Source organism: Nothobranchius furzeri, chromosome 9 (genome assembly GCF_043380555.1).
Source record: "Nothobranchius furzeri strain GRZ-AD chromosome 9, NfurGRZ-RIMD1, whole genome shotgun sequence".
In the NCBI taxonomy this organism is placed as follows: domain Eukaryota; kingdom Metazoa; phylum Chordata; class Actinopteri; order Cyprinodontiformes; family Nothobranchiidae; genus Nothobranchius; species Nothobranchius furzeri.
In genome coordinates, this window is record NC_091749.1 from 48,424,188 (window position 1) to 48,452,061 (window position 27,874).

The following is a 27,874-nucleotide window of genomic DNA, read 5'->3' on the forward strand; positions in this document are numbered from 1 at the left end:
ATGAATTTAGTAGAAAACTGGCATAATGTTTGTGTATTCATTTGTTTGCAGACGCCATTGCAGCCACAGACGAGATGCCTGCAATGTGGAGATGTGCTGGAGTGGTCAGAGGAACACAGGTGCGCTAGTTGATGTAAAATACAATGTGAACATTAATTTGTCGGGATGTATTCGCTACTGTACGTCTAACATGATCAAAATCACGTCTCCAGTGAAAATAGACGCTTGCATTGTCTCACATCAGCACAGGGAACTGGATGCAAACATTTGTGTGTGACTAACCAGTCTCAGCAAACTCTTAGATTAGTTTTTATTTAAATTATTCATGAGACAGTCTTTTCTAAGCTGTGGAACAGAGCATTTTGTATAATGAAAGCCAAGTACTACTGTATATTCTTGGGAGTTAGGACTATGGACAAGCAGCCAAACCACAAAGCAGTCAGGATACTTCTAAAATCCTAACTGTTTGTTTTCTACCTAAATCCTAAGTTAAAACCTATTTACTAATAGTAAGAGATAAAAAAAAATCTTAATACTCTTCATGAAATGAAATGACAAACAACCGAGAGGTTATAATTAGTGCCAATCATTGCTACCTCTGCTGTTGCCAAGGTTACTTTCCTGTCTGCATCCTACACTGATAGAGAAGGATGATGCATTTCCAGCTACTCCTGTTGTTCAGAAGTTGTCGGGCTATCCCTTTTACCGGCGCTGTCATTTTGAGGACAGAGTTTGTTAAAACATGAGGCTGAAAGTCCTGCCTACTTGTGATGCAATATTTAGCTATTGCCCAATGTTTAGAAAATCTGAACATGCAGAAGAAAGGTGTGAACATCAGGAATCTACAGAAATCAGTTTCATTTTAAGATCAACAGAATGTCCAGAGGTCTCATTTATAAAACTCTGAGTAGAATCCTCAGTAAAACATAGCTTAACCTAAGCAAAAAACTATGTAAAAAATTACACACACTAATTTTCCAACCTACAACGCACTGCAATGCGCACAGTTGCACAGTTCCTACTTTATAAATCTCACTCTTAGAAATGTGCTCAGGTGATTTTGAATCATCTACCACACCCACTTTCTGGTCAATGCAAAGCACTTTGTAAATATTCTGCACATTGGTTTTTTGGACCTTACATGGACAAGCACCATCATACATAGGCTATTTTCTCAGTCCCTACACACCCAGCAGGTAACTGAGGTCCAGTGACCAAAGCCTACTGGTTGTGAAGCATACCAGACTAAAGACCAAAGGTGACAGATCATTTGCTGCTGTGGTCCCCAGACTCTGGACCTCTCTACCCCTGAGATCAGTGGACTCAGTGGTCTGCTTCAAAAAGCAGCTGAAAACTCACCTGCTTAGGCTGGCTTTGGTGTGACCTTCATCACCCTCTCCTTGTTCCTCTCTTTACTTATTCCACCTTTCCCTGCGATCCACAGATCTTCATCTTTCCTATTCATTTTCTCTCTCTCCCTTTTCTTTCATTATTATTTTTTAATCACAATTTTTATTTTTCACTCAATTTAAACATATTTTTAATAATTTTTGGAAATCGTTTTTATAGTTTAATTTTTGTTGTTGTTTGTTTGTGAAGCGCCTCATGATTTTTATCTTGAGAGGCGCTATAAAAGATAATTTTCTTTCTTTTCTTTCTTATAAATAAGCTGGTTCATTGGTGGCATTTCACGAGTGACCGTGGCAACCAAGGCTGAAATCGAGGTGCTTGTGAGCGAGAGACATGGAAAAAAAAAAAAAACGTTTTACTGCCTTAGAGCAGCGCTGTTTTGTCACAGCAGTGACTTGTGTGGTGGAGCTGCGGGGCGATCGCAGTGGACATAAAGTTATGATAAATGAAAAAAACTGTAAAAAGAAGTAGTCATATGGAGATAAAAAGCAAGGTGGTAATAATTATTCATGTCATCCAAAACGGCTCCATTATAGTGCTCCGGGATCGCTGAGATCCAAGTGTAACTTTGTATAAAAACATTTCATCTAACCCAAAGTTTCTTTAGCCAGGAAATAAAAACTTTATATAGAGTTTTTTTTTTGTTTCCTGGCAAAGTCATGAAATTCTAAAATGATCTTAAACATCATAAATCAAATGAAAGATGATTATAAATTCAAGCTATTAAAGAAGCAAACACAAAAGATTAAAGCAGTTTTAACAAGCTACAGTTTGATTAACACAAGATGTGCTGTCACGTGTCAAACAATTATTTGATGATTGTAGTTACCATTTTGTGTGTAAACAAGGTTTATACATGAGGTCCCTGTTTATTTAAAGAGGGAGCTGGGCTTAAAATGTGCCCAATAAAGCAACTTGGGATATTTCCTTTGTTCCGGTTAAATCTGCATTTCACTTTTTTGTCTACTTTTATTATATGTTGATTGTCTGCAAGCATGGCTGCTTTTAGGAAAGAGTTGACCTATACATGAATAGCCCAACCACAATGTGTGTGTGTGTGTGTGTTTTCTACAGAAAAGGTAGAGTAAAATAGACTTAGATTGACAACATATTTTTCATTTTCCAGCTAAAAATTGAATAGAGGAAAAAGAAAAAAATCAACTGAGGCCTAGTCCACACGTAGCCGGGTTTAAAAAAAAAAAAAAGAATATCCGCCCCTCCAAAAACTTGCATCCACACCACCTCGTTTAAAAAAAACCTCTGTCCACACGTACCCGGATAAATACGTTGTTAAGGACATGCCAGACCTGTAGGCGGCAGTACTTCCCCCGTTCTTAACCTCGTCCTTCGTCTGTGGTCTTCCGCTATAGGAGCAGTAATTCCGCTTGCAAAAACAAACAAGCAAAAAGCGCTTGGACGATTGATAAAGCGAGCGCAGCTCTGAGGGCATCCATGCTGTCGGCTAGTGTAAACACAGGTCGCACACGTGATGTTAGCATTTTTTTGTCGCGGAAAGTGACGTTGCGGACCTTAAAACTCCGGTTTTGTCTGTCCACACGCAGACACCCAAAACGGAGAAAACGCAGATCTTCACTTTGGCCGGAGTTTTTAAAAAGATCCGTTTTCGTGTGAAAAAACTCAGTTTTCGTGTGGATGACAGGCCAAAACGTAGAAAAATATCTACGTTTTGGCAGATCCCCGGCTACGTGTGGACAGGGCCTGAGACACAAGAGCTTTACAGATCTGGGGTAGCACACATTGAGAATATCTCCGTTATCACATTATTTGGAGCATATTAGATAACAGTAAGCATGACTTCATCACTCTATTGAAGACACTATATGGACATGTTTTTAGTTCCTTTAAAATGTTTTGCAACAAAAAACAAAAAGCAGTAACCTTGACAGATACTAAAGAGTGCTGTAGGTTGCAGGAGAAATGACACCCTGGTATTTTATCTGTAGGAGAGTGAAGCAGGGTCACACAGAGTGCTCTTTGTGGAGCGCTAAAGATGACTTTAGCAATTATCTGTCTCTCATAGCGTCCTCCTTGGCTGTTCGTGCTGCTCAACAGTGGATGAAAGTATAGAGAAAGTAGCTAGAAGCCTGGCCAGGCTGAAGAGAGACGAGAGTCACTGGGCAGATGGAAGAGTGGGTGAGATTGACTTCATTGGCTCTAACAAAACAAAAGGGAAGGTAAGATTAACAACATAAAATATTAACGACATTAACAGTAAAACCAAATAAATGATGGAACATTTCTTTGAATCACCAGGCTGACCTAATGTTTCTCTTCCATATATTCAGTTTATGAGAGTGTGCAGCAACACCGACCCAGTTCTGATTTACAAGATGCTGACAGAGGAATGGGGTCTGTCTCCTCCACATTTGGTGGTGGCATTGGTGGGAGGAGATGAAGTGGCTCAGATGAAGCCCTGGCTCAGGGACACGCTGAGAAAAGGACTCGTGAAAGCTGCACAGAGCACAGGTTCTAATCTATGGAACAAAACTGGCCTTGGCATTCGACAGCTATGGGACGAATTCTCTGTTGTTTTAAAGAATTACTATCAACATTTGTCAAGGATTATGTATGATGTTTCCGTATTAAACTGATTTTTGATTTTTGTGCTCATGTGTGCACATTTTAACTCTGAGGTGAATTGATCATTCCTGTCTTAGGAGAACCAGCACCTTTGCGTTAATGACCAAGTGGGGCTATTATTTGATTTGCATTACCTACTTAGATAATACTTTGTTAGATGCTCACTTATAGATAATTTCTGCAGAAATGTATGGACTGCACACAGTGCAACTGCTTTTCTGCTCTCCAGGGGCTTGGATTTTGACAAATGGGCTCCGCTTTGGCATCACCAAGCACTTGGGCCAGGCAGTAAGAGATCACTCCTTGGCCAGCACCTCCTCTAAAGTTCGAGTAGTCGCCATTGGCATTGCACCCTGGAACATGATCCACAACCGAGAGGCTCTTCTGGCTGCCAAGGTTTCTGTTCACACACAGACGATACTGCAAAGGCTACTGCATCATCTCTAAGCAACATGGATGTGTTTATGCTGTCCTCAGTCTCTCCACATACGTGTATTCATTTGCATAAGGTGGATGAGCCTGCAGCGTACAAACCACAGGACCTGCCCCATGGCTCAGTGTATTCCCTGGACAGCCACCACTCTCACTTTGTGCTTGTGGAGGAGGATCCCAAAAGACCAGGAGCCACCAGTGAAATGAGGGTGAAGCTACTCAAGCACATTTCCCTTCAGCGCACAGGTTATGGAGGTAAAAGCATTCAAGACACGGCTGGGAGCAAGTAACATAGTAGGGATCTTTCATGCAAGTAATAAAGCTGCCACATTTTAATATTACTTGATTAAAAGTTAAACTTCAAAATGAATGTAAAGTGAAGTCAGTTTAATGGTTATATGTAAAAAGTTAAGGAGATAAAGTCTGAAAACGGTAGCTTGTTGAATTATAAATACGTGAAACATTATTTCATCTGGATGTTGTGCATTAAACATGGGGCAGCTTTATATAGGCAAGAAACAATGCTTTAGATTTAATGACCTTTTGAAGGTGTCATGTAAAAAAAAGAAACCTCAACTTTATAAAAAGTGTACAAGTGAACTAAAGAAACTTGGAGTATTTCTTGCATTCACCCTTTACATCTGATCATTTTAATTTAAACAATTGTTAACATTTATTTGTAGCTTTCACATGTCTCAAAGGTAACCAATTTCATGTGAATCCAATGGAAAATATGCTATTTTGTGTGTTCTGACTGATCACTAACAATTGCAGCCCAGGGAAACGGAGGGCTTTGGAAAGTGGAATGGAAGTAATAAGGAAAAGAAAATAATTATGGTGCAAAAGCCAATATATGTCAGTAACTCATCTTAGACTGAGAGACCATCTAAAGCATTGACCCTCAACTGGTGGCCTGTGGGCCACATCAGGCCCACCAGACGTTTCCACCCAACCCCCCAACCATTGGGCCCCAATGCCTCCCATTTGGGGAACTTGGGGGACCAGGGAAGGACAGTGTCCTCATACTGCCTTGGTAGGCCAGCCACCTTGACATTAAGGAAAGCCCAGAATGTTGTTAAGAGGCATGAAAAAAATGTTTTAAGCTCATTTGTTTTCCAAATTTGCTATAGGGTTTAACAGCAAAATTCATGTCTCAGAAATCAATAATTGTTTACATTCTCCAAACACATTTAAACTACAATCAAAACAGTTTAGATTGAAAACAAAGCCATTTTAAATATTAATAAATTAAGATACAATAATACTTGAACTTTATTTTAGAGTATCTAGCCCTCACAATGTGTACTGGAAACATCTCTAGCCCTTGAACAAATTTAGTTGAGGACCCCAGATCTAAAGGCTCAGGGACCCTTTGCAGGTGTTCTGAATTCATTAGCTGATTAGAGGATGACACTTTGAGTCTAGAATAATAGTGAGGATCCTGATTGTTGAGAGCTTTGTGGGTGAACAACAATATTTTGCACACGGTAGGACACAGAGAGCCAGTGTAGATCAGCCAAAATGGGAGCAATATGGCATTGTCTGTTTTTGTAAGGCATCGTGCAGCGGCATTTTAGACTGTCAGTGGAGGATGCACTTACACCAACAAGGACTGAATTTGCATTGTTGAGTCTTGAAGTGCCAAACACATGAATAACTAATTCCAAGTGTGGACTCTTGGGTTAAGGGTGTCAAACATCATAGTTGGAAAAAACAGGACGTTACGTTATCTGCGGGATCATTGATAAGTCAGCATCTAGTTTGACCCCGATCTTGGTCACACAGGAGTTGAAAGTTTATGGAGGGGAGAGGAAAGGAATCAGATGTGTGCGGGTTACTTTTTTTAGGATTAAAGAGAATGGCCTCAGTCTTATCGTCATTAAGCCGATAAAATAGGAAGTAATCCCAAAACAAATAAAATTTTGCAGCATTTCGCACTAATTTCTCGAGTTTCTCCTGTATTTATACTAATTAAGGTTTAACTGAAGGTAGGTTGAGTAAAAAAAATGTCGACCACATATTGTAGTCTTATAAACAACACACAACACAATCAAAAATCAATGAAGTGCAATTTTATGCAACGCTGCATACATTGTTCCAGTTTTAAATGATCAGACTTGACAGGATGTTAGAATTTAGACTCATTCATTCTCATTTTACTCATTTCATAATGTATTTATTCATAACCAGAAAGCTTGACCGCCATCCAACTAATAGGTTGAGTAAAGAATAGCAAAAGTCTGAGATGCGATTCCTCATTCTTGCAGGAGCAGGAAGTTTTGAGATCCCTGTTCTGTGTCTCCTGGTCCATGGGGAACCGAAAATCCTGAAGGTAACTTCATTAACTTTGCAAAGACTTTATAGAACTTAAAGGCCGAATTGTCATTGAATAGACGACCCATTATCGAGGTTTTTAGTATTGTTTGTAGAAAAATTGTAGAATTTGAGCAATTTTGGTCAAGTTTTGAAAATATTCCTGCAATTTTATTCAAGATTGTGCTTGAAAGCTGTTAGTTCTCACAGTATGCTTAAAAGTATCCTGAGCTACTACAACACAAAATGTCAGCTCAGTATCTGAAAAATCATAGATATATTTGAGTTTTTGTGTTTACTCATTTTCATTTAGTGTGAAGCCATCATGAATTGGGTTAAAGCTGCTATAGCGAATCTACAGAACACGCTAACATGGTCACAAAACCCCCACCCCTCCCCTCGGGTATCTTCCGTGAGACGCGTCTGCTGGAACCTAAACCCGCATTACCAGACGAAACGAGATACCTCTAAACACCAGTTGCAGTTGTCTAGTTCCAAACATCTATCGTTGTCTATTACTTCAAATGGTGTTTTTCTTTTTGGGACTCAGGTAGTTAATGTCCTAAAGATGAAGTGGTAGCAGAGAATGGAGAACCTCTCACACCAGTGGTGTTCATGTGTCCAAGTGTGGCGGTTCGGAGAGACCAACAACCGGATGGTCTAATAGTTGCTTTCGGTCCGAAACGAGTTAATGGCGGAGGTTTTTAAATGCAAGACAACCACTTTATCCGTTTTCTTTTTTCTAATCTCCACAACATATTTATAGCTATACTTTGTGTTTCTCAATGTCAAGGAACCTCACCTTGATACGTTTGTCTTGCCCTGGTTGCCTAGGAGAAACATCATCAGGAACCAGCATGGCGTGTTCCAATGTACATGTGCTATTGAGGCATCCGTCCTCTGTTTGTTAGCCATTTAGCTAACTGACCAAGGATACACGGGAGGTGTCTTGTTGCTTTGACTCGGTCAAAAATTTCCCAGAATATCATGGTATTTTCAAAAGTATGACTGATTAGTAACCAGAAGCTACTCGTTATACATTTATTTTGAAACTTATACGTATAAAATATAACTTTACCTCAAGGGTCATGTGACATGATGTGACGTAAGTCTATTCCATTTAACCATTTTCATCATAATCCTTGGTAGACCAGGCACCTTAACATTGAGCAACACCCAGAATGTTGCTAAGAAGCATGAAAAAAATGTTTTACGCTAATTTGTTTTCCAAATTTGCTATAGAGAGCCAAAGTCTCCTCCCCCTTCATGGGTCCCAGGAAGAATGAAAAAAGAAATGAGTGAAAGTCAACGGGGCTAAATGAGCTATTTTCTAATCCGCTTTGCGTTACGGCTTGGATCACACATATGTTGTACTTCTATTGATGATTCTAATGAAAAGTAATGATGTGTGTTTTGACCACATCAGTCACATACATTGAGATTTATTAACCTATAAAAACTTGTAATCAGCATGACTGCAAATCAGATATCACCACATAATCTCCTCTCCTCCAGTGTAGCTGCTACTAACCTCATGACCAGATTTATTGTGGTTCTTGCCTCCTGAGGGAAGGATTCATAGTTCGCTAAACTAAAGCCATTTTCCCTCTGCTCTTCTTCATGTCTGGTTCAATGGTGCCAATTTGGTGATGCACATTTGTAGTCATGGATGTTTTTCACACACAACCTAAAATAACTTTTACCCCCATTCCAAAATAAGCACATACTTGGCATCAGAATGTGTGTTTAAAAATCACGAACATCATATGTGAAATCCTGCCATAACAATTAGAAAATTGCGTATTTAGCTCCATTGACTTGCTTTTATTTTTTTGTTCCTCTGGGAACCCATGGTACGGAAGTACATAGGTGTGACTTAGGCACCCTATTGAAGCTTTGACTCCAAAAGTTAATACTTTTCAGATGGGCATGCAAAGAAAAGCTGCCTTTTGGGTTATGTGATATTTTTCTAACAGTCAAAAAAGAAAAAAAACATGTGCACACTCAGAAACTCAGACATCTTTGAGTAGCATACAATAACCCGAGAGACACTCACAGAAAGCCTTTTTTATTCAGACATCCAATATGTGACTCATCATATTGCTCATACTTGAAAATCATTCTTGAAATCTGATCGTGTCCTAAAGCACCAGGCAAACATAAACTGGGAGCAAGCATTCAATCGCAATATCTTCCAGTTAATAAAAATAAACTGACCAAGTCCACAATTTATTTGCCCTTATAAGATATAAAAAGCTAAAGCATTAACTGATCAGTCTGGTAGTTAAAAGACTCATTTCTTGCTACAGAGAATGTATAAGGGGATTGGAAACTTCACTCCGTGGCTGATTCTGGCCGGCTCTGGGGGCGTGGCGGACATCCTCGTCACACTGATGGAGAGAGGCTGCTGGGATGCAGACAGCGTTCATGAGCTGCTGCTGGACACCTTTCCCAATGCCCACCATGGCTCAGACATCAGTAACTGGGTCAAGCTGGTGAGAGCCACATGCACAGCAGGAAGCCAGACACATACAAACACGTGCACTTGTCAAGAGGAAGAAAAAGTGGGGCACACTGGGGAAGCTAGTGAGATGAGCTAATGTGGCTTTCACCTGTTTTATAACCATTTGCATATGATTTGTATGTTATTAAGGATGAAGGTGAAATTCAAGGTGGTGTACAATAAATGTTTAGTAGAAAACTACAGATGACGAGAAATACACATTACCATCTGCTCTACAGATCCAGAAGATACTTGATCATGGACACCTCCTCACCGTCCATGACCCTGAACAGGAAACATCTGAGCTGGATACTGTCATTCTCAAAGCTCTCGTCAAGGGTAAAAAGCACTTTAAGACACCCGGTTCCCTGCAGTTGTACTACAGGGAGTTTCCTGATTTGTCAGAGCTGTGATATTTTTAGCCCTTCATACGTTTTTCACTTGTTGAAATTGTGTGTGTTGATCAGCGTGTAAAAGCCAAAGTCAGGATGCTCAAGACTTCCTTGATGAATTGAAGCTGGCAGTGGCATGGAACAGAGTGGACATAGCCAAGAGTGACATCTTTAATGGAGATGTGGAGTGGAAGGTGAGCAAATACTTAGCAGCTGGACACATTCTGTTTGTTCTCATCTAGTAGAGCACTCTTTTAAGGTAGATTAATAATGTGTGGACAGGAAACACAGAGTTTTACTTAGAATAACAGGAGCTACACTCGTCATGGAAGTCAACTTCACTGAAAAACATTTTTTTATTATTATTTCTGATTATAATCAGTCGCTCTGAGTTTTTGATGCCGCCTGAACAGAAAAAAGTCTCCTACACCTATCTCCTGCAACAGATAGAAAAAAATGGGAAAACGCTCTGATTAGCAAACTCTGACAGATCTACACCACACTGAAAATCTGCATCATGGTTTCACCCATCTTGGCTTGTGACGATGAAGGCTGTTGTTGGTTTAGCGTCCAGGAAGCAACAGAGAATGTCTTGAGTAGTAGAAGCTAACCGTTAGCATTAGCAGCTCCACCACTTAGCTGAACTCCTCCAGTCTTGTGTTATTTGTGGAGATAAAACATCAACGTTGCAAAACAAACAGAGTCAATGTTTTGTTGCTGTTAGCCAATCAGAAGTGAGATGTCCAAATATCAGGAAGTAAGAGTCCAAATCCTGCCGTCTGAAGCTATGTTCTCTTCCAGCTTTTTCTCCAGAGAACAACTTATGCTGCATTCATTACTATAGAGACAACTGCAAATGTATTAAAATATGAGTAAAGTTAACCTTTAAGCTGCATTATGTACCAGACTGTATCTATAAACCTGTACACCAGTTCAAATGTAATTCATGTATGAATGATTTTTATGAAATCCCACAATTTTCACAGGCAAGTGACCTTGAAGAAGTGATGATGGATGCTCTCATCAATGACAAACCTGACTTTGTGCGCCTGTTTGTGGACAATGGCGTGAACCTGGGCGAGTTCCTTACCTACGGTCGTCTACAGGATCTTTACTGGTCCGTGTCAGAGAAGAGCCTCCTTCACAACCTGCTGCTTAAGAGGTTTGAGGAGAAGCAGATCCTGCTCAGTGCAACCAGGACACCTGGCCCACCTGGTCACCACCTTCCTGAGCAGGCAAAACCTCGCTTCACGCTTTTCGAAGTTGCCAAAGTGCTGAAGGACTTTCTCCATGACTCGTGTAAAGGCTTCTACCAAAAGAGTCCAACAGTGAGTTATATTTACTAACTTATGAGTCAAATCAAATGGAAAATAAAGACTTTCAGTTAAAATGTATCTCACAGAGGTCCTACTGCTGTTGACAAATAACAATCATTAATACGGCAGATCAAAAAATGTTTGCAAGAATTCTCTGGTTTCAGAGCCATGACCAATTCCTCCAAAATGCATTCAGAGACATCTAAAACCCATCTCATCACCAGTCAGAAAGTACAAAATATGCAAGAAAACTTTGGGAGGGGTTGCCGACCAAACTGCATTTAGAATAGGAGTCAACTGTGACTGTAAATTAGGACGAGAAAATGTGCTCCATGTAAGAAGGAAAGAAAATGATCTTTTATCCAGCGCTTCTCAAGGTAAAAATCCCGAGGCGCTTCACAAGAGTAAAAAAGTTAATATGAAAAAGATTTTATAAAACAATTTTTTAAATATCATTAAAATGAGAAATTAAATTGTGATTAAAAATGTAAGAAAAGAGAAAATGAATAGGAACAAGAGAAATCAGTGGGTCCCAGGAAAGGTGGGGTTGGTAGAAAGAGCAGTATAAGGGGAGGGTAGTGATGAAGGCCACACATTTGTCATGGTCTGCGTCTCCCTCATGTGTCTCCTTGTGTTCTCCATCCCTCTCTAGGTTCTCCTTATGTGTCTCCTAGCGTCCTCATGTGTCCTTGTCTGCATCTTCCTCATGTGTCCCCTGATCTGCAGCCCCTCTAGGTTTTCCCCCTCCCCAGGTATCCCCCCAGGTCCGTTGCTCCCGTGGTCTCCCTTAGTCACACCTCTGTAGTTTTTCTTTCTGTAGTTTTTTTTCCTATAGGTTCAGCTTTTCATTTATTAGTCTGTTTTAGGGTGTTTCTTTCTCCACTGGATTTTTAGTTCTCCTCAGATCATTAGTTGTTTATATTAATCTTCTTGTCTTCAGGTTTTGTTTTTACTCTTAGGTCAAGTTATTTTCCCCTCCACAGCTCACTCTCCCCTCACTGATTAGTTAATTGATTTCGCTAGGTTTCTCTCCCCACACACCTGCAGCTCATCTCCCTCTCATCCTGCCCCAGTGTATTTAACCCTGTCTGCTGTTGGTTTATTGTTTGTGTCAACCTCGTCTGTCCCCCTCTCTAGCTGTTAGTATCTCTAGGTCTCTCGTGTTTTTGGGTTCTCCAGGTTTAGTTATTAGGATTTTTGGATTTTGTTTTTTGGTGTCCTGCATTCTCTGGATTTACTCCTTAATAAAGGATTTTTACATTTTTCCACTTCCTGCCTCGTTATTCTGGTTCTGCATCTTGGGTCCTAACCTCTCTCCAAAACCACCTCGTGACAACATTAGCCAGCTTGAAAAATTCAGTAATTCCAACTGTGGGTTCAATAATTTTACAAGAAGTTTAGCATCTCAACTGGGTGCTAACAGCTCACTGAGATGCAAACCTAAGGTCTAATATGTCGGTTCTTGCAGATATTTGTCATCCTTTCACTAACTTTTCACTGTTCATCTTTGACAGTAACCCACAGTTTGTATTTGCCATATGAATTTATCAGTAGTTTTCACTTCTAACAAGCTCAGACTTTGCCTGAAACTGTTAAAAGTGTCTCACATGACAATAAGAATGAAGGAGTTGAAATATAGATAGACTTGTCCCCTACAATAGAGCTATTATGCAATGGAGACCGCTTGGGTGAGTCGTTTAGTGTTCATTTATGGTAAAAAATTAAGCCTTTCATTCATCATAAAATAGCTTTCTTCAACAGATATCTAAATGTGCTTCCATTCGGTGTCCGCTCCATGTTATGTCCCATGATGTCTTTGGTTTTTGATGAAAACTAGGTATTGATCTGAAAGAACACACCTATTATTCATTTTGGAATCAGATGAAATATGCTTTAATCCAGATGACAGGCAATCAAACATGATAAAGACCTCCTTGGCAGTGGCAGCAATTGATTTTGCAGTAATGCCTGCAATAAATTCTGACTCATGTAGGCATTGAATGTTGCGTAAACAGTGTGCAGCTGGCCCCATTTACTACATGTTTAATACATTCAGTGTACGCTCTGTGCTCTTCAGGACAAGCCACCAAAGGGTCGACTGTTCCACAGCCAGAAGAACCTGCCTGAGATGGAGGACCGCTGTGAGCATCCTTGGCGGGATCTTTTCCTCTGGGCCGTCCTTCAGAACCGACAGCAGATGGCTAACTACTTTTGGGCCATGGTCAGTCTTGTCAGCGTCTTTGCTCAGTTCAGCTCCAGCTTGTACTAAATCAGCACTGTGCAGTTCAGTCGGTGGCAGCTTAAATATGCCTGGCACTGGAATAATCTGCTCGGACCAGACTGAATTGAGCTGTGGATTAGACACAGACAGCATTACTTCAAATGGAGAGCGGCACACGTGATGTGGGCCAGCAGAATGCAGGTGTAGGTCAGTGGTACCATACCAAAATGTCATCCACATAAAAGAGCCATAGGTGAACTAAAAAGCAATCTTATCTCAAAGAACATTATTGAAATGAAGGTCATGCTGCTTGCTGAGGCAGCCAGGCTGTGTCGAGGCTGGGTCTCTATGTCTGCAGTTGACGTTAATGAGAAACACATACTGACATTAGACTTGTGATCTATGAACATTTCTAATGACATCAGTCGATGCTGTTTTCAGTGTCTTTCATGGGTACCTTTTGTTTGTTTGCCACCATTTCTTTGAACTAGAGCATCCAATTATCCTAATCTCCTTCTGGTGTGCTCCTTCTTTTGCATCTATTTCAAACATTGTCAGAAATTCTGGTAATTGCATATGGCGTGCACTCAACCCAACTGCAAATCATTTTGCCACTCACATTGTGGCCTGGAAAGCAGCATTCATAATTTGATTTTTTTGAAGCATCTCTCAGGCTGAAAGCCTCATCACGGCTATTCTAGTAAGCCAACTTATGCTTGAAATTTTTCACATACTGAGTAGGTCGTCTATATATGCACTTACCGTCCACACCCGCTTAGCTGTTTATTAAGACTATCAGCCAGTTGCAGGGTTGAAGGTCAGACTGAACATCAGAATGAGGACAAAAGAGGATTTAAGGGACTTTGATGATTATTGTTGTCAGACGAACTGGTCTGAATATTTTAGAAGCTGCTGGGAGTTTTACCAACAACCATCTTAGAGGAATTAAAAAAAAGAAACATTCAGCGAGCAGAAGTGATGTGGACTTGTTAATAATAACAAAAGAACAAGAGTGCACAGGCTGTTCTGAAGGCAAAACAAGGCCCAAGCCGGTCCTAGTAAAGTCTTCCTTACTACAGATCAGTGAGAAAGTATGTATGATAAATGATCCGCACTTCTATAGCGCCTCTCAGAGTAAGGACTCCAAAGTGCTTTACACTACAGTGTATCATTCATCCATTCACACACACTTTTACACACTGACGATGATGAGCTACGATGTAGCCACAGCTGCCCTGGGGTGCACTGACAGAGGCAATGCTGCCGAGCACAGGTGCCACTGGTCCCTTTGACCACCACCGGCAGGCAAGCTGGGTTAATTGTCTTGCCCAAGGACACAACAGCAGAATTCTCTGTCCGCAGCCGGGATTGAACCTGCAACCTTCCGATTACTGGACAACCCGCTCAACCTGTTGAGCTACTGCTGCCCCTGTATAATCACAGGAGTCAAATTATGGAATATGATGAAGACAGATCACAGCACATTCAAATTAAATAAGCATGAGGTCCCTAGTGTTATGTAACACAGAGACACACTTGTGCCAGTTGTGCTGCAGCCGTAGCATGACAAGTACTTCATCTCATCTGGTGATGAACAAACATGACATCTTATTCTACAAATGCACACAAAAAGAATGATTTAATTCACATGTTCCCGTGAGCAAAATCCTTTCTGTCTTGTGGGGAAAACAGCAATCAGATGTTAAAACCTTAGCTTTCATTAAATAGTTGGTTTCGAGGGAAATATGTCCTTTAAATCTTAGTTCTGAGAAACATGTGAAAGGACAAATAATTCTTTTAGCAAGACATTCATAAAAAAAATCAAAAGGCTTCTTGGAAAACATTGTGCAAAAGGAAGAGAAAGATGCCATTTGTACAAGATGACCATGTTTAATAATCCTCAGATGATCCTCTGAAGGCCAAAAGTGACATAAAATCAGGAATAATCACATTATACAGGTGGGGCAATATGCATCACCTTGGGACACAGGGAAATTACACTTTGTGAGGAAATCACACCACTGATTAACACCCTGTGCACCAGTGTGAAAAAGTCAGGTCATTGCTGCTGCTGGTGAGGACTTCTAACAGCTGCAGCTTAGCCACAGTCTCTCTGGCTTCCATCTCTCTCCACGAGGAAGAACAAAAACATGTTTATCAAAAGGTCCAATTCAAAAAGATCACATGTTTTTGAGTAACTGTTTTCTTTTAAGGACCATTGTAAGCTGTTATGAGTCCAGTCAGTCATTAAAGACATGACATTACACTGAAAAAAGACTTACTTACATGTAAATTCTCCATGTAATTAAATTACATAGTCAATGAATAGATTCACCTTCAATGTAAACTTTGTATGTTTGCGTTTAAATAATTTAACAAATAACGGTTGTGATTTTATAAATGTTAGTTAAATCTTACATACACAATTTAGTTGGTCATTACTGGGGCCAATAATCATTATTTATGTATGCAATGTCTTTCTGTGAAAAAGGTTAAGATCTAATTTTCTTACAGATACACAGGGAAAAATGGAAAAGTAAAGATAATTTCTGACTGGTTAGTTGAAGTGGTTGCTAATATCAACTGCCTTAGTGAATGCTGCTGTTGTGTCCTTGGGCAAGACACTTAACGCGCCTTGCCTGCTGGTGGTCGTAGGGACCGGTGGCACCAGTTTACGGTGGGCCTCTTCTCTGTCAGTGCACTCCAGGGCAGCTATGGCTACATCGTACATCATAGCTCAGAAATGTTGCGTCGGATGATATTTTTTATTTTTTACACAATAGAAAGGGGTTCAGGTCAGAAAAATTTGTTGAGGAAATTCCAGCTATTTTCTTACTGGGTAGAATTTTTAACAATGCAAATGTCAGAAATTAACATTAGCAATGTGGAATTAGTTTTGTCAGAATCGTGTCTCCCCACCTTTAAAGTTACAGTGTGTATTTTTCCTGGCGATAGGGGGCAGTAGATACCTAAATCGTTGCAAGCAAGCAGCAATTTTGGGTTGGAGTAAGACCTTACCAATGGATGCCTATTAGGGTCAAAAAGCACCGGGGAGTGCAAACTTTAGTGAAATAACAAGCACATCAGACTCCCTTTCATCACTGTTAACAAATGAAGAGGTAAATGTGGAAAACCAACATTTAGCAATGGCAAAAGTTTTGTAACCATTTGTTACAAATCAGTAAATGCATTTTGTCCTCATGGGCTCCTGTAGAAGGAAACATGGCATCTAATACGGCGTCGCCCAGAGACTTAGGGTGTTCCTCAATTTCAAGGAACCTTGCCTTGATGTCTTGGCCATGCCCCGGTTGCCTAGGAGATACGTCATCAGGAGCCGCCAAGACGTGTTCCAGTCGGTTCCCATGTTCATGTTCTACCGAGGCGTGTGTTCTCCGTTTTTTAGCCGTTTAGCTAGCTGAGCAAGGATACATGGCAGGTGTCTTGTAGCCTAGCCTTGGCCAAAAATTACCCACAATATGCCGCGGTATTTTCAAAAGGTCGGCGGATCAGAAACCGGCAGCTACTTCAGGGACAATTTTCAAGTTTAAAAGTAAGTCAACTCATTTAAAATGTTTTTTTTTAGATCCAAAGAAGTTATCTATTGTTGGTGAGTTGCTTATTAGTTGCAGCTTTGGTGGCTAGCGGGTAGTCACTCGCTTATATTTTTAATTTAATAAACATATACACAATCATTATTGACTTCCGAAGGAGTAAGGATGCCCCCCGCCCTCTCTGCAGTAAAGGAGCTGAGGTGGAGAGAGTTCCCTCCTTTAAGTTTCTCGAGATTTACATCTCTGAGGATCTGTCATGGACAATCAATACCACTGCCTTGGTCCAAAAAGCACAACAGCGGCTGCACTTCCTGAGGGCCCTGAAGTGAAACAGGCTGCAGACCAACCTCTTGGTGTCTTTTCATCGAGCAATCATTGAGAACGTGATGACTTACGCTATCCCTGTGTGGTACACGGGGTGCAAAGTAGCTGATAAAAACAGATACCAGAGGGTCATCAGAGCGGCGGAAAAGGTGATTGGATGCACCCTTCCCTCCTTGGACACTATCGCCTTGCAGAGGTGTCTCACTAGAGCAAGGACTATCTCCAGGGACATTTTTTGCCATGCTGCCCTCTGGGAAAAGGTTCAGATCCCTCAGCTGCAGGACCGACAGACTGAGGAAGAGTTTCTTTCCCTGGGCTGTTAGAACCCTGAATGGACAGAAAAATCAACTATATTGATACTATTTATTGTATTTTGTAATGTTTTTGTTTTTATTGCATGGTGCATATTGTACTTGTTTTAGCTATTTTTCTTAGTATTTTTAGCGGATGCCTAATGTGAAGCTCTAGGAAATTTCGTTGAATGGACAATCATTTAATGACAATAAAGGATATCTATCTATCTATCTACAATTTAAAAGTAAAAGGCTCGTTATATATTTATATTGAAACTAATACGTATAAAATATAACATTATCTCTCGTGTCACGTGACATTATGTGACCGCCATGGAAGTCGCGGTCACGTGATGCAAGTCCGTTCCATTTAACAGTTTTCTTTGACCAAGGAAGGACAGTGTCCTCGTAAGCAAGGCACCTGGCCTCGCAAGACATCGCCTCGCAAGGCCAGGCGCCTTGACATTGAGAAACACCCTTAGACCCGCTCCCATGTATTTTAGACCTGATTTTTATGGTTATGTGTTACAAATCCACCAATATTTTTCCACAACTGAGCACCATTTCATTCATTTTCAACAACATTTTGATGGATATTTCCAGAAATTAATGGTAAAAACTATACATTGTCTCTTTTAGGAGCTACTTTCAACAGGTAGCATGCTAACTCATCTTAAAGGTTCTGCAGAAAACCTACTTCAGAAGATGTAAACGTAAAGGTTCGGTATAGTGAAGAGAAGAAACTGTAAGCCCTTTGGCCTCTACTTTAGGAGGCACCAAAAAGTCATGTAAAGAACACACATTTCTACAACATAAAGGATCCATTCAAGCACCTGTTTGTGCAATTTCACAGAACAATTGTAGCCGATGCACTCATTACAGTGATTAAGATGCAAACGACGAAGCCCTCCAAAATTCTAGACTAGTCTTCCAGAATCATTTGTGGATACAGCTTTCCTCTAATCCGTCAGGGCCCTGAGGCGGTTGCGGCAGCGCTGGCAGGTTGTAAGATTCTGAAAGAGATGGCACGCCTGGAATCTGAGGCTGAGTCTGCACGCAGTATGAAGGAGGCAAAGTATGAGCAGTTTGCCCTTGGTGAGTACATAAACTGTGCTATGATAAAAGCTGACAATGTGGTTATAGAAACCAAAGGTCAAGTGTACCCTCAGCCACCTCAAAACAACAAAACCCCAAATAAATGCAAACAATCTCTTTGGGAGGAAGTCAAACATGAATCTGAAAGTAGAAAATCTTTAAATCTGATGAAATGAAGTGCTCGGTGCCGTGTGCTGACTGTTCTCTCTGTGTCAGATGTCTTTAGCGAATGTTACTCTAACAGTGAAGACAGGGCGTATGCCTTGTTAGTGAGGAGAACTCACTGCTGGAGCAAATCTACGGTTCTCAACTTGGCAACTGAGGCAGATGCTAAATCCTTCTTTGCCCACGATGGAGTTCAGGTACATGTGCTTGTTTAAAACTCTAAAATGTTGTAAAACATCAAAATTTGGTGATGCTGGCAAATATATTAGGGTTATTTTGATCTTTTTCTTTACTGAAGAACTTTACAGCTATTAAAAATGTTCCCAGTGCAATGTTGGCCATTAGACACCTCATTTCTTTCTAAATATCCCTCCAAGAGATGTCCTTGTCATTAGAATGCCATCAGTGAGAGTTAATTAGTATTCAGAGTCAGGAGGGAAAGTTAGCACACAGCAAATAATATATTTTATTTGAAGCACGCAGTTGGAATAACAACATTCTCTGAATCAGGATTCAGTACATGCTTGTTATTTGAAGAGAACTTGAGACTTCACAGCTCTAGGGTGGAAGAGCCCATGGCTAAGCATCAGGTGCCTTTCACACAAGAAGCCCTGAGTCAATCTGCAGCCAGCTGCTGAGGTTAACAAACGCTTCATGAAACTGAGGGGGAAACGGTTTTCTTTGTTATATAACTCATCATATGTGTCTTCTGAGAATAAACTCCCAAGACTGTAAAGGTGGAAACATTCTTAGACCTGCAGTGCCTCCTTGTGGTGAATTTACAGCCACAAATAAACCTCCCCTCAGGTATGAAACAAGATCAGACAAAAGTCAATTCTCTTCACAGGCTCTCCTCACAAAGATCTGGTGGGGTGCTATGACAACAGACACAGGCATCTCCAAACTTGTAGTGTCCTTTTTCTGTCCTCCACTCATCTGGACCAACCTCATTAAGTTCAGGTGATGGATTCTGCTCTTGATAAAATAGATCGGAGTCATGTAGACGTGCTGAATGTCTGTTTGCACTGACACTCTCTTTATTTGTCTTAGTGATGAAGAACTGGATAGTCGTGAAGGCAACAAGCAATTCGCGGAGCTGGACAGTCTGGAAACAGAAAAGGCGTTACTGCTGACGGATGATGATGACCCTTTGTGAGTTTATATAAGTTAAAGCTAATTTCTTTAAAGAACAAGTTAGCTGAAAAACCTTTTTTTTTTCAGATAATCAGCCACTGAGTTTCACATGCAGGTGAAACGAGAAAATAGTCCTTGACCCCTATTTCCTACATTAGACAGAAAATAGACGGGGACACTCTCGGATTAGAAAAGCCAGACAGATCTATGTCACATTGAAAATTAGCATTAATGGCCTCACCCATTTTGGCTCACATAGAAGAGTCTGTTTAAACATCTTTGGTATGTTCTTGCTGTGTCTGGTTTCTAACTGAATTTTTGGTTATTTTTAAAACACCTAAAAGGGGTTGTTTTTTTTTACCTTGCTGACAGTTTCGTTTGCAAACAAAACTGTCAGCAAGGTAAACAACAACAACTTTTCTGTGTTTTAAAAAGAACCAAAAATGCAGTTAGAAGAGTCTGCTGTTGGTTTAGCATCCAGGAAACAGCAGAGTGAGTATCAGCTGTGTAGAAGCTAACCACTAGCATTAGCAGCTCCACCACAAGGCAGAACTCCCCCAAGCTTGTGTTATTTGCGAAGATAAAACATCCTTTGCAAAGCAAACACAGTCAGTGGTACAGTCGTGTTTTTGTTAGCCAATCAGGGGCAAGATGTCGGAATATTAGAAAGAAAGACTCCAAAACCTGCTGTCTTCTGCTCACCTCTGCTCTCTCTGGCTCACTTCTACTTCCTGAAACAGGAGCGCCAGAGCTTCTTTCCCACAAATATCGACTCACAAGGCATTCATTTGTACTAGAGACCACTGCAGATGAGTTGAGTAAACAAGTGAACCTGGTTTTAACTCAAAAAGCTAGAAATGGAAAGTTTTAATTTAATTGTAAGTTACATTTTATTTAATATTTCTTAATGTTTGATCTGGCCCAACACAACAGAGAAGCCAAATAGGAGTTATTGATAGAACTATTTTTCATTTGACTTCAGAAAGTAATGTATTGATATGAAGTTCAAGGGTATGGTGTCAAGCCAGATACTTACTTATAGGAACTGTAGCATCCAAGGGTGAGATATTGAGGCGACATGGTCACAGGCACATTTAAAACCAAGAGTTTAGTTTTGTTTGTGTTTAAAAGGAGATTGAAGAAAGCATGCAGGAGACTTTTCAAGCTTTGTTGCAAGAAAGTACCTCCAGCAATCATTTTCTGAGATTTTTGTTTAAATCCATTCTGTGGTGCAAGAAATGGACAGTTGTTCTTTGATAAAACAAGTGCTGATTATTAGTATGTTGTACTTTTTTCTATTCTTAATTTCCAGGGACTCTTCGCCCAAAGACCCAGAAGGTCAGAGTTGTGCCACTGTCTGGTGGCGCTTCTTGCTCCGTCGCTGGCGTCGCTTCTGGAGCGCTCCAGTCACCGTGTTCCTTGGTAACGTCATCATGTACTTCGCCTTCCTCTGCCTCTTCACCTATGTGCTCCTGTTAGACTTCCGCCAACCACCGCCTGCTGGCCCTGGAGCTCCAGAGATAATGCTCTACTTTTGGGTCTTTACCTTGGTGCTGGAGGAACTTCGGCAGGTAAACGTCTGTCTCACAAAAGTCCGTATAATTTTTTCAAACACATTTTATGTTTTCTAATTATTGTTTTATGGTGCTTTTGTGATGATTACATGTATATGCAGGCAGTTTTAGGGAAGAGACAGCATTTTTATGGGACGTGCTATGGCTTGCAGGCCTTACAAGTCGGACACATCTGAGCAGGCAATGATGGGATTCACTTGAGTGAACTCGTTCTCTCCAGGGATTTAACGATTCCTGAGCTTCTCACCCTCAGCATTACTCGCTCCCTTGTGAGCTGGGTCAAACAAGCATGGTCCCTTCTTGCAGTGATCCAGTTGAGCTGTCATCCCCTGGGGCTCAGAGGACCCATATGAGACAGGCCTTCACTGCTGCTCCTTCCTCTTTCTATTTCAATCTGCTGCAGCCCAAGTGTTAGGCCCAATATCCAGACAGACTTTTCATGCGGAGGCCAACAGACCTCTATGCCTCTACCTTTCTATCAGTTCATCTTTGTGTGCATCCATCTCTCACGTTCAGGAAGCATCCTGCTGCCCTCAGCTTGTTGGCAAGCAGACAGCACCATTAGGGGAATAAGCACTGGTTTCTTGATGCACTTATGGCCTTTTCAAGCCACAGTGGACATCACCACTTTAGATTCTTTTCACAACAGACTTTTCACAGAGCTGAGAATGTGGGGCTTTGCGAGGGCCTCTACAGCAGCAGGGCAGTAGCAGCTAATTCCCTATTGACCGCTGCAGGTGTGTCTGAAAAGGGCTCGAGCAAAATCCAGTGTGACCTCACAGTGGGCACATAAAAATAGATGTTTTTTAATTAGAGTTATTAAGTTATGTTATCAGAACTTTTTGTATGATTCAGAGTTTCTTCACCGATGAAGAAATGAACATCCTGAAGAAGTTTAAACTTTATGTAGAGGACAACTGGAACAAGTGTGACATGGTGGCCATCTCTCTCTTTGTTGTTGGGGTTTCATGCAGGTAAGTTACTGAATGACAATGAAACTCAAACAATATTGCATGTAATTGTGTAGACATGGGGCACAGATTGTAAATTGGTACGTTTTTTTTAAAGAACAATTGTGTTAAATCACAAGTTCCAACAAACTCCATTTGTATTATTGTGAGGTGCTACATATCTACATACCCCTTCAAGTGGCAAAAATGCCTAAATGTGATGAAATACTTGCCATTCTGCACCCCAAAGCGCTTCTCACCATCAATTCTTGTTATGATGGTTTGGATCATTTATTAAATAAATAAAAGTGTACATTTCTAAATACCAACTAAAACAAAACCAATACATTAATCAATTTCATTTAAATTAAATTAAATAAACACAATTTTGTATAATTGGATTTGTTGGATTTTTCTATATTCGATACCCTAAAATGACACAGTTGGTGCAAAGTAAATAAACTTAATGAAGTTCAACTAAATGTTACAAATACACACACGCTTACACAAATGGCATTTTGTTTTGCAGAATGGTGGAAGACACCTACGAGGCAGGACGGACGGTTCTAGCAATAGATTTCATGGTATTTACTCTACGTCTGATCCACATCTTTGCCATCCATAAGCAGCTGGGCCCGAAGATCATTATCGTGGAAAGAATGGTGACCTAATATTTCTTTGAGGACATTTTAATTCTGCAGACTATAAGCCATACATAAATAATTGAACTAGCAGTTAAGGCATATAAATGACTCTGTCTTGCAGATGAAGGATGTTTTCTTCTTCCTCTTCTTCCTGAGTGTGTGGCTCATTGCCTACGGAGTTGCCACCCAAGCTCTTCTCCATCCCAATGACCCAAGAATTGACTGGGTGTTTCGCAGAGCCTTGTACCGCCCTTATTTGCACATTTTTGGCCAAATCCCCTTAGAGGAAATAGACGGTAAACCACAGCAAATAGTTTAATGATGCAAAGTCCATATTAAAATTATTTTAATTAAATGTTTTCCATGAAAACTTTGATGCATTTAAACTCCATTGTTACTGCCCTCCTGCTAAACCGACTCCAGCTGCTCGGATGCCTGAGATGAACTGCACAGATGACTCAGAGGAGATCGTCATGGGTCTACGGCCTCCATGTCCCAACATCTATGCCAACTGGCTGGTTATTCTGCTGCTAGTTATCTTCCTTCTGGTCACTAATGTCCTGCTGCTCAACCTCCTCATAGCCATGTTCAGGTCAGTCAGGATGATAATGATGAATCATATGCAGCTTCGATGCTTTTTGAGAATGATAGAAACAAGAAGCAGATTAGCTCTATTAGTTTTAATCTTTTTTCCACCTAATTTGCAGCTACACCTTCCAGGTGGTTCAGGGAAATACAGATATCTTCTGGAAGTTCCAGAGATACAACCTGATTGTAGAGTACTACAGCCGTCCAGCGCTGGCCCCACCCTTCATCATCATCAGCCACCTCTCTCAGGTTTTCCTAAGTCTAGTCAAACGGCCAGAGCCCAAGCAGGAATACCTTGGTACTAGCTTTAATGGTTCTATTCCCCATTGCTCATCCATCTAGCACACTGAACATTTTATTCTGTCTGTTTCTGTGGAAATTCAATCTCCATGTAATTATTTATTTATTTGTGTGTGTGTGTGTGTGTGTGTGTGTGTGTGTGTGTGTGTGTGTGTGTGTGTGTGTGTGTGTGTGTGTGTGTGTGTGTGTGTGTGTGTTGGCAGAGAGGGAGCTGCCCTCGGGACTAGACCAGAGGCTCATAACATGGGAGACGGTGCAAAAGGAAAACTACCTGGCAAAACTGGAGCGCCAGCACTGGGAGAGCAGTGAGGAGAGACTCAAGAGCACCTCGTCAAAGTAATTACTTCTGTTTTTTAAACTGAGCACTTTCTTTTCTCCAGATCATTATTACTGTCCTTTGGTCCCATCCTGCATCATTATATACACATAAAATAATCATTTCTTACTGTGTTTTATTTAGGGTTCAGAGCTTGCTGAAGATTGTTGGTGGATTCAAGGACCAAGAGAAAAGACTTACATCTATGGAAGCTCAGGTACACAAAGAACAACATCGTTTAAATGCAAAACATGGTTACAGTGGGGCAAAAAGTATTTGGCTGCCACCGATTGCACAGATTGTCCCACTTAAAAATATGAGATAGTTCTTTAACTTTCATCATAGCTGTACTTCAACTGTGAAAGATACTATGTAAAAAAATCCACAAAATCCTATTGTATGATTTTTGAATAACTGATTCAAATAATGGTCCAAACATTAAGTAGCACCCACAAACAAGCATGAATTCTGGCCCTAACAGACCCATTAATTCTTCTTTAAGAACCTCTTCTATCCTCCACTCACCTGTATTATCAGCACCTGTTGGAACTCGTTATATGTATACAAGACACTTGTCCACACCTTGAGTCAGACTCCTACCTCCACCATGGCCAAGACCAGACAGCTGTCTAAGGACTCAGGCACAAAAGCGGGATGAGTCAATCCACAATAGTCAAGCAGCTTGATGGGAAGAGATCAACTGTTGGAGCAATTATTAGAAAATGGAATAAGTACAAGATCAACAATAGTTTCCCTTGACCTGGGGCTTCATGCATAATCCCACCTCGTGGGATACAAAGGATCTTGAGAATGGTGAGGAAACAGCCCAAAAACTACAGGGGGACACTGATCAATGACCTGATGGAAGTTGACACCATTAGTAGCAAATGTTACTAATAGTAATACACATCGTCATGGATTCAAATCCTGCAGCGCTTGAAAGGTCCTCCTGCTTAAGTCAGCACACGCCCAGGCCCATCTAAAGTTTGTCACAGACCATTTGGATGACCCAAAGGAAGATTGGGAGAATGCCATGTGGTCAGATGAGACCAAAATAGATTTCTTTGGTATTAAAACTCTTTATGTTTAGAGAGGAAAGATTGCTGAATTGCATCCCAAGAACACCATACCAATGATCCCAAACACACCGCCTGGTAAACAAAGAAGTGGCTACGTTAAAAGCATATCAAGGTTCTGGAGTGGCCTAGTCAGTCTCCAGACCTACATCCAATACAAAATCTGTGGAGGGAGAACATTGGTGTTGCCCAGCAACAGCCCCAAAACGTCGCATCTCTAGAGAAGATCTGCATGGAAGAATGGACCAAAACTCCAGCGAAAGTAAGGCAGTTTCCACAACTGGAGTTTCAGGGTAATTTTACCTAAACTTATTTGTATCTCAATTTCCCTGGGACCAGGCCCAAAGGGACCATTTTCTGGGCCATTTCAGGAACCAGTTAAGTAATTGAGTCACCGTGTGGGACTTGTGGTTAACTTAGACTGATTGGTTGTCACTCAGTAGGAAATTACAACTGCAGATATCATTAAAACCGGCCTTTGGAAAATTAGAAGAGTTGCTGGTGAAATGGCCTGTATATAGCACCTTCTTAGGGTTCTACTACACCCCAAGGAGCTTCACAACACAATCAGTCATCCACCCATTCACACACTGGTGGGGATGCGCTACATTTTAGCCACAGCTGCCCTGGGGCACACTGACAGAGGTGAGGCCTGCCGAACATGGGTGCCACCAGTCCCTCTGACCACCACCAGCAAGAAGGTTTAGTGTCTTGTCCCAAAACACAACAGCAACATTCTCTAATCATGGGATTGAATCTGCAACCTTCTGATTATTGAACAACCCACTCTACTTCCTGAGCTACTTCTGTCTCTAGAAGCGGAATGAAAGAAAAAAATAAGTAAACATTTTAAATCATTTTCTTGACTTTATGCTGAAAAATGCAGCGGAAATCCCCCCCACAACGTCATAAATAATGGCGCTCTGTAGTCTGACAGAGCACCATAAAAATCGACACTTCTTCTGGTCATTGAGCACCACTTTACACTCTCTGCATTCCCTGAATAGATTAAATTAGTGTTCTTTGATAAAAGTAAAACATTTTCATTGTTATTAATGTCTTTTGGCCCTGATCAGTGACACCACTCACTGCTGAAGCACTCGCGATACATATGCTAACATCTTACCAAAGTCCTTGAAAGAGTGATTTTGTATGGTGACACAATGGCTGGGAGAACCAAGCCATCATATCTCCCAGTTGAATTTCCCTCTCACAGAAATTTTTTAGAATTCCTATAGTGGCAACATGACTATTGTGTGCAAACCTGGTAAAGACCTACAGGAATTTGATCTGTCATTGCCAACCAGGGTTATATTATAAAGTATTGTGGTGGGCATTTGTTATTGACCTAATGCTTGTTTTCTGCATCATTATAATTTCTTTAAAAATCATACAATGTGATTTTTTTTTGGCTTCCATCTGGATTCCGTCTTGCAGTTGAAAGGTTGAAATAAAAATTACAGACGTCTCATATTAAGTGGGACAACTTGCTCAAATATGTTTTTGCCCCCCTGTACATATTTCTTCCTTCTCTGACAGACTGCACAATGTTTTTTCTTCAGGTCAGATACTGTGGAGAAGTGCTGTCCTGGATGGCAGAATGCTTTGCTAACAGCACACTAAAATGTGGAAAAGACGCTCCAAAGGCACCAAGTGAGTCAAACAGCAGAAACAAGAATGACGTTATTTATGTGACAAGTGACAAAATAACACCAGAGATTCAAAGAAAGTAAAACACTGAAATTTTACACTTTGATTGCTGCTTGTATTTTCAAATTAATATTATTATTGCATGAAATTCCAGCATCTCTGACAGTCAGTAAAGCGAGCACCGATGCCGACACCTCTCAGAGCCATCCAGAGAAAGAGACCAAACAAGATCAAGGAGAACCCAAACCAAAGGACGATGCCAAACCGGATCAGTCAGGATACGGAGCCAGCAAGAAGTTTCCTTACATTGATGAATAGAGCAGACAGCTTATGACACAGACACTGGTGGAATTACCCATCTTTTGGCCTTAAATGTACACGATTATCATTTTGACAGTAGGATGTTCTTTTCTGATCAGAGGTCTCCCAGTCTTTTTGAAAAATAATTACCCTTTTATGCCAAAAGGTTACTTACAAAAGGAAGAAATGATCGAGTAAAGGCAAAACAGGGAGGCTGGTAATGGGTCTGGAAATAGTCCTATTAGAACACAGCAACATTGTTTTAATGGAGATTTATCTAGGACTCTATAGATTTTTTGCTAATTTTATCAGGTTGCTACACTAAAAAGCATTTTGACAAAAGTGACATAAAATATAGTTTAAGGAACACCAGGAATCTTTAAACAGTAGTGAAGTATATTCTTTAGATGTAAAGCTGCTATAGCAAATTTGAAAAACAAATTAGCTTAAAACATTTTTTATGCCTCTTAACGTTCTAACATAATTGAGCTATAAATATATTGTGGAGATGAAGTGAAAAAAAAAAGAATAAAGTGGTTCTCTCGCATCCCTCTAGAAACCTCCACCAATAACATGTTTCAGACCAAAAGCCACTTGTACCATCCGGTTGTCAGGCCCACCAAACCATCTCACTTCCCTGGGTTCTTCATTCCTTACACACTCGTGTATTTAGCAACAGAACTCCACTATCCAGCCAACATACATGCATAGGTGGGCCCCATATGG

At 40.7% G+C, this 27,874-nt stretch overlaps 1 protein-coding gene across 1 annotated transcript; it reads left to right on the forward strand.

Annotated features, from left to right (window-relative positions):
- On the forward strand, positions 1 to 27,676 carry trpm5 (transient receptor potential cation channel, subfamily M, member 5). Its single transcript, XM_054732231.2, has 25 exons — positions 1 to 119; positions 3,452 to 3,605; positions 3,717 to 3,897; positions 4,241 to 4,407; positions 4,521 to 4,698; positions 6,711 to 6,775; positions 9,066 to 9,251; positions 9,499 to 9,598; positions 9,727 to 9,845; positions 10,638 to 10,979; positions 13,045 to 13,188; positions 18,328 to 18,451; positions 18,668 to 18,813; positions 19,464 to 19,576; positions 19,667 to 19,768; positions 21,063 to 21,321; positions 22,180 to 22,298; positions 22,804 to 22,936; positions 23,040 to 23,214; positions 23,342 to 23,510; positions 23,626 to 23,804; positions 24,010 to 24,142; positions 24,267 to 24,339; positions 26,761 to 26,851; positions 27,003 to 27,676. The coding sequence occupies exons 1-25, from the start codon at positions 1 to 3 to the stop codon at positions 27,164 to 27,166; spliced, it is 3,735 nt and encodes a 1,244-aa protein (XP_054588206.2). The 3' UTR covers positions 27,167 to 27,676.
- Positions 27,677 to 27,874: the final 198 nt, after the last annotated feature.

Excerpts from the sequence above, each read along its gene's own strand:
- trpm5 (XM_054732231.2), top strand. The coding sequence starts at position 1 with ATGAATTTAGTAGAAAACTGGCATAATGTTTGTGTATTCATTTGTTTG. Across the intron at positions 19,577-19,666 it reads ACCAACCTCATTAAGTTCAG|TGATGAAGAACTGGATAGTC; the intron begins GTGATGGATTCT and ends TATTTGTCTTAG. Across the intron at positions 22,937-23,039 it reads TCATTATCGTGGAAAGAATG|ATGAAGGATGTTTTCTTCTT; the intron begins GTGACCTAATAT and ends TCTGTCTTGCAG.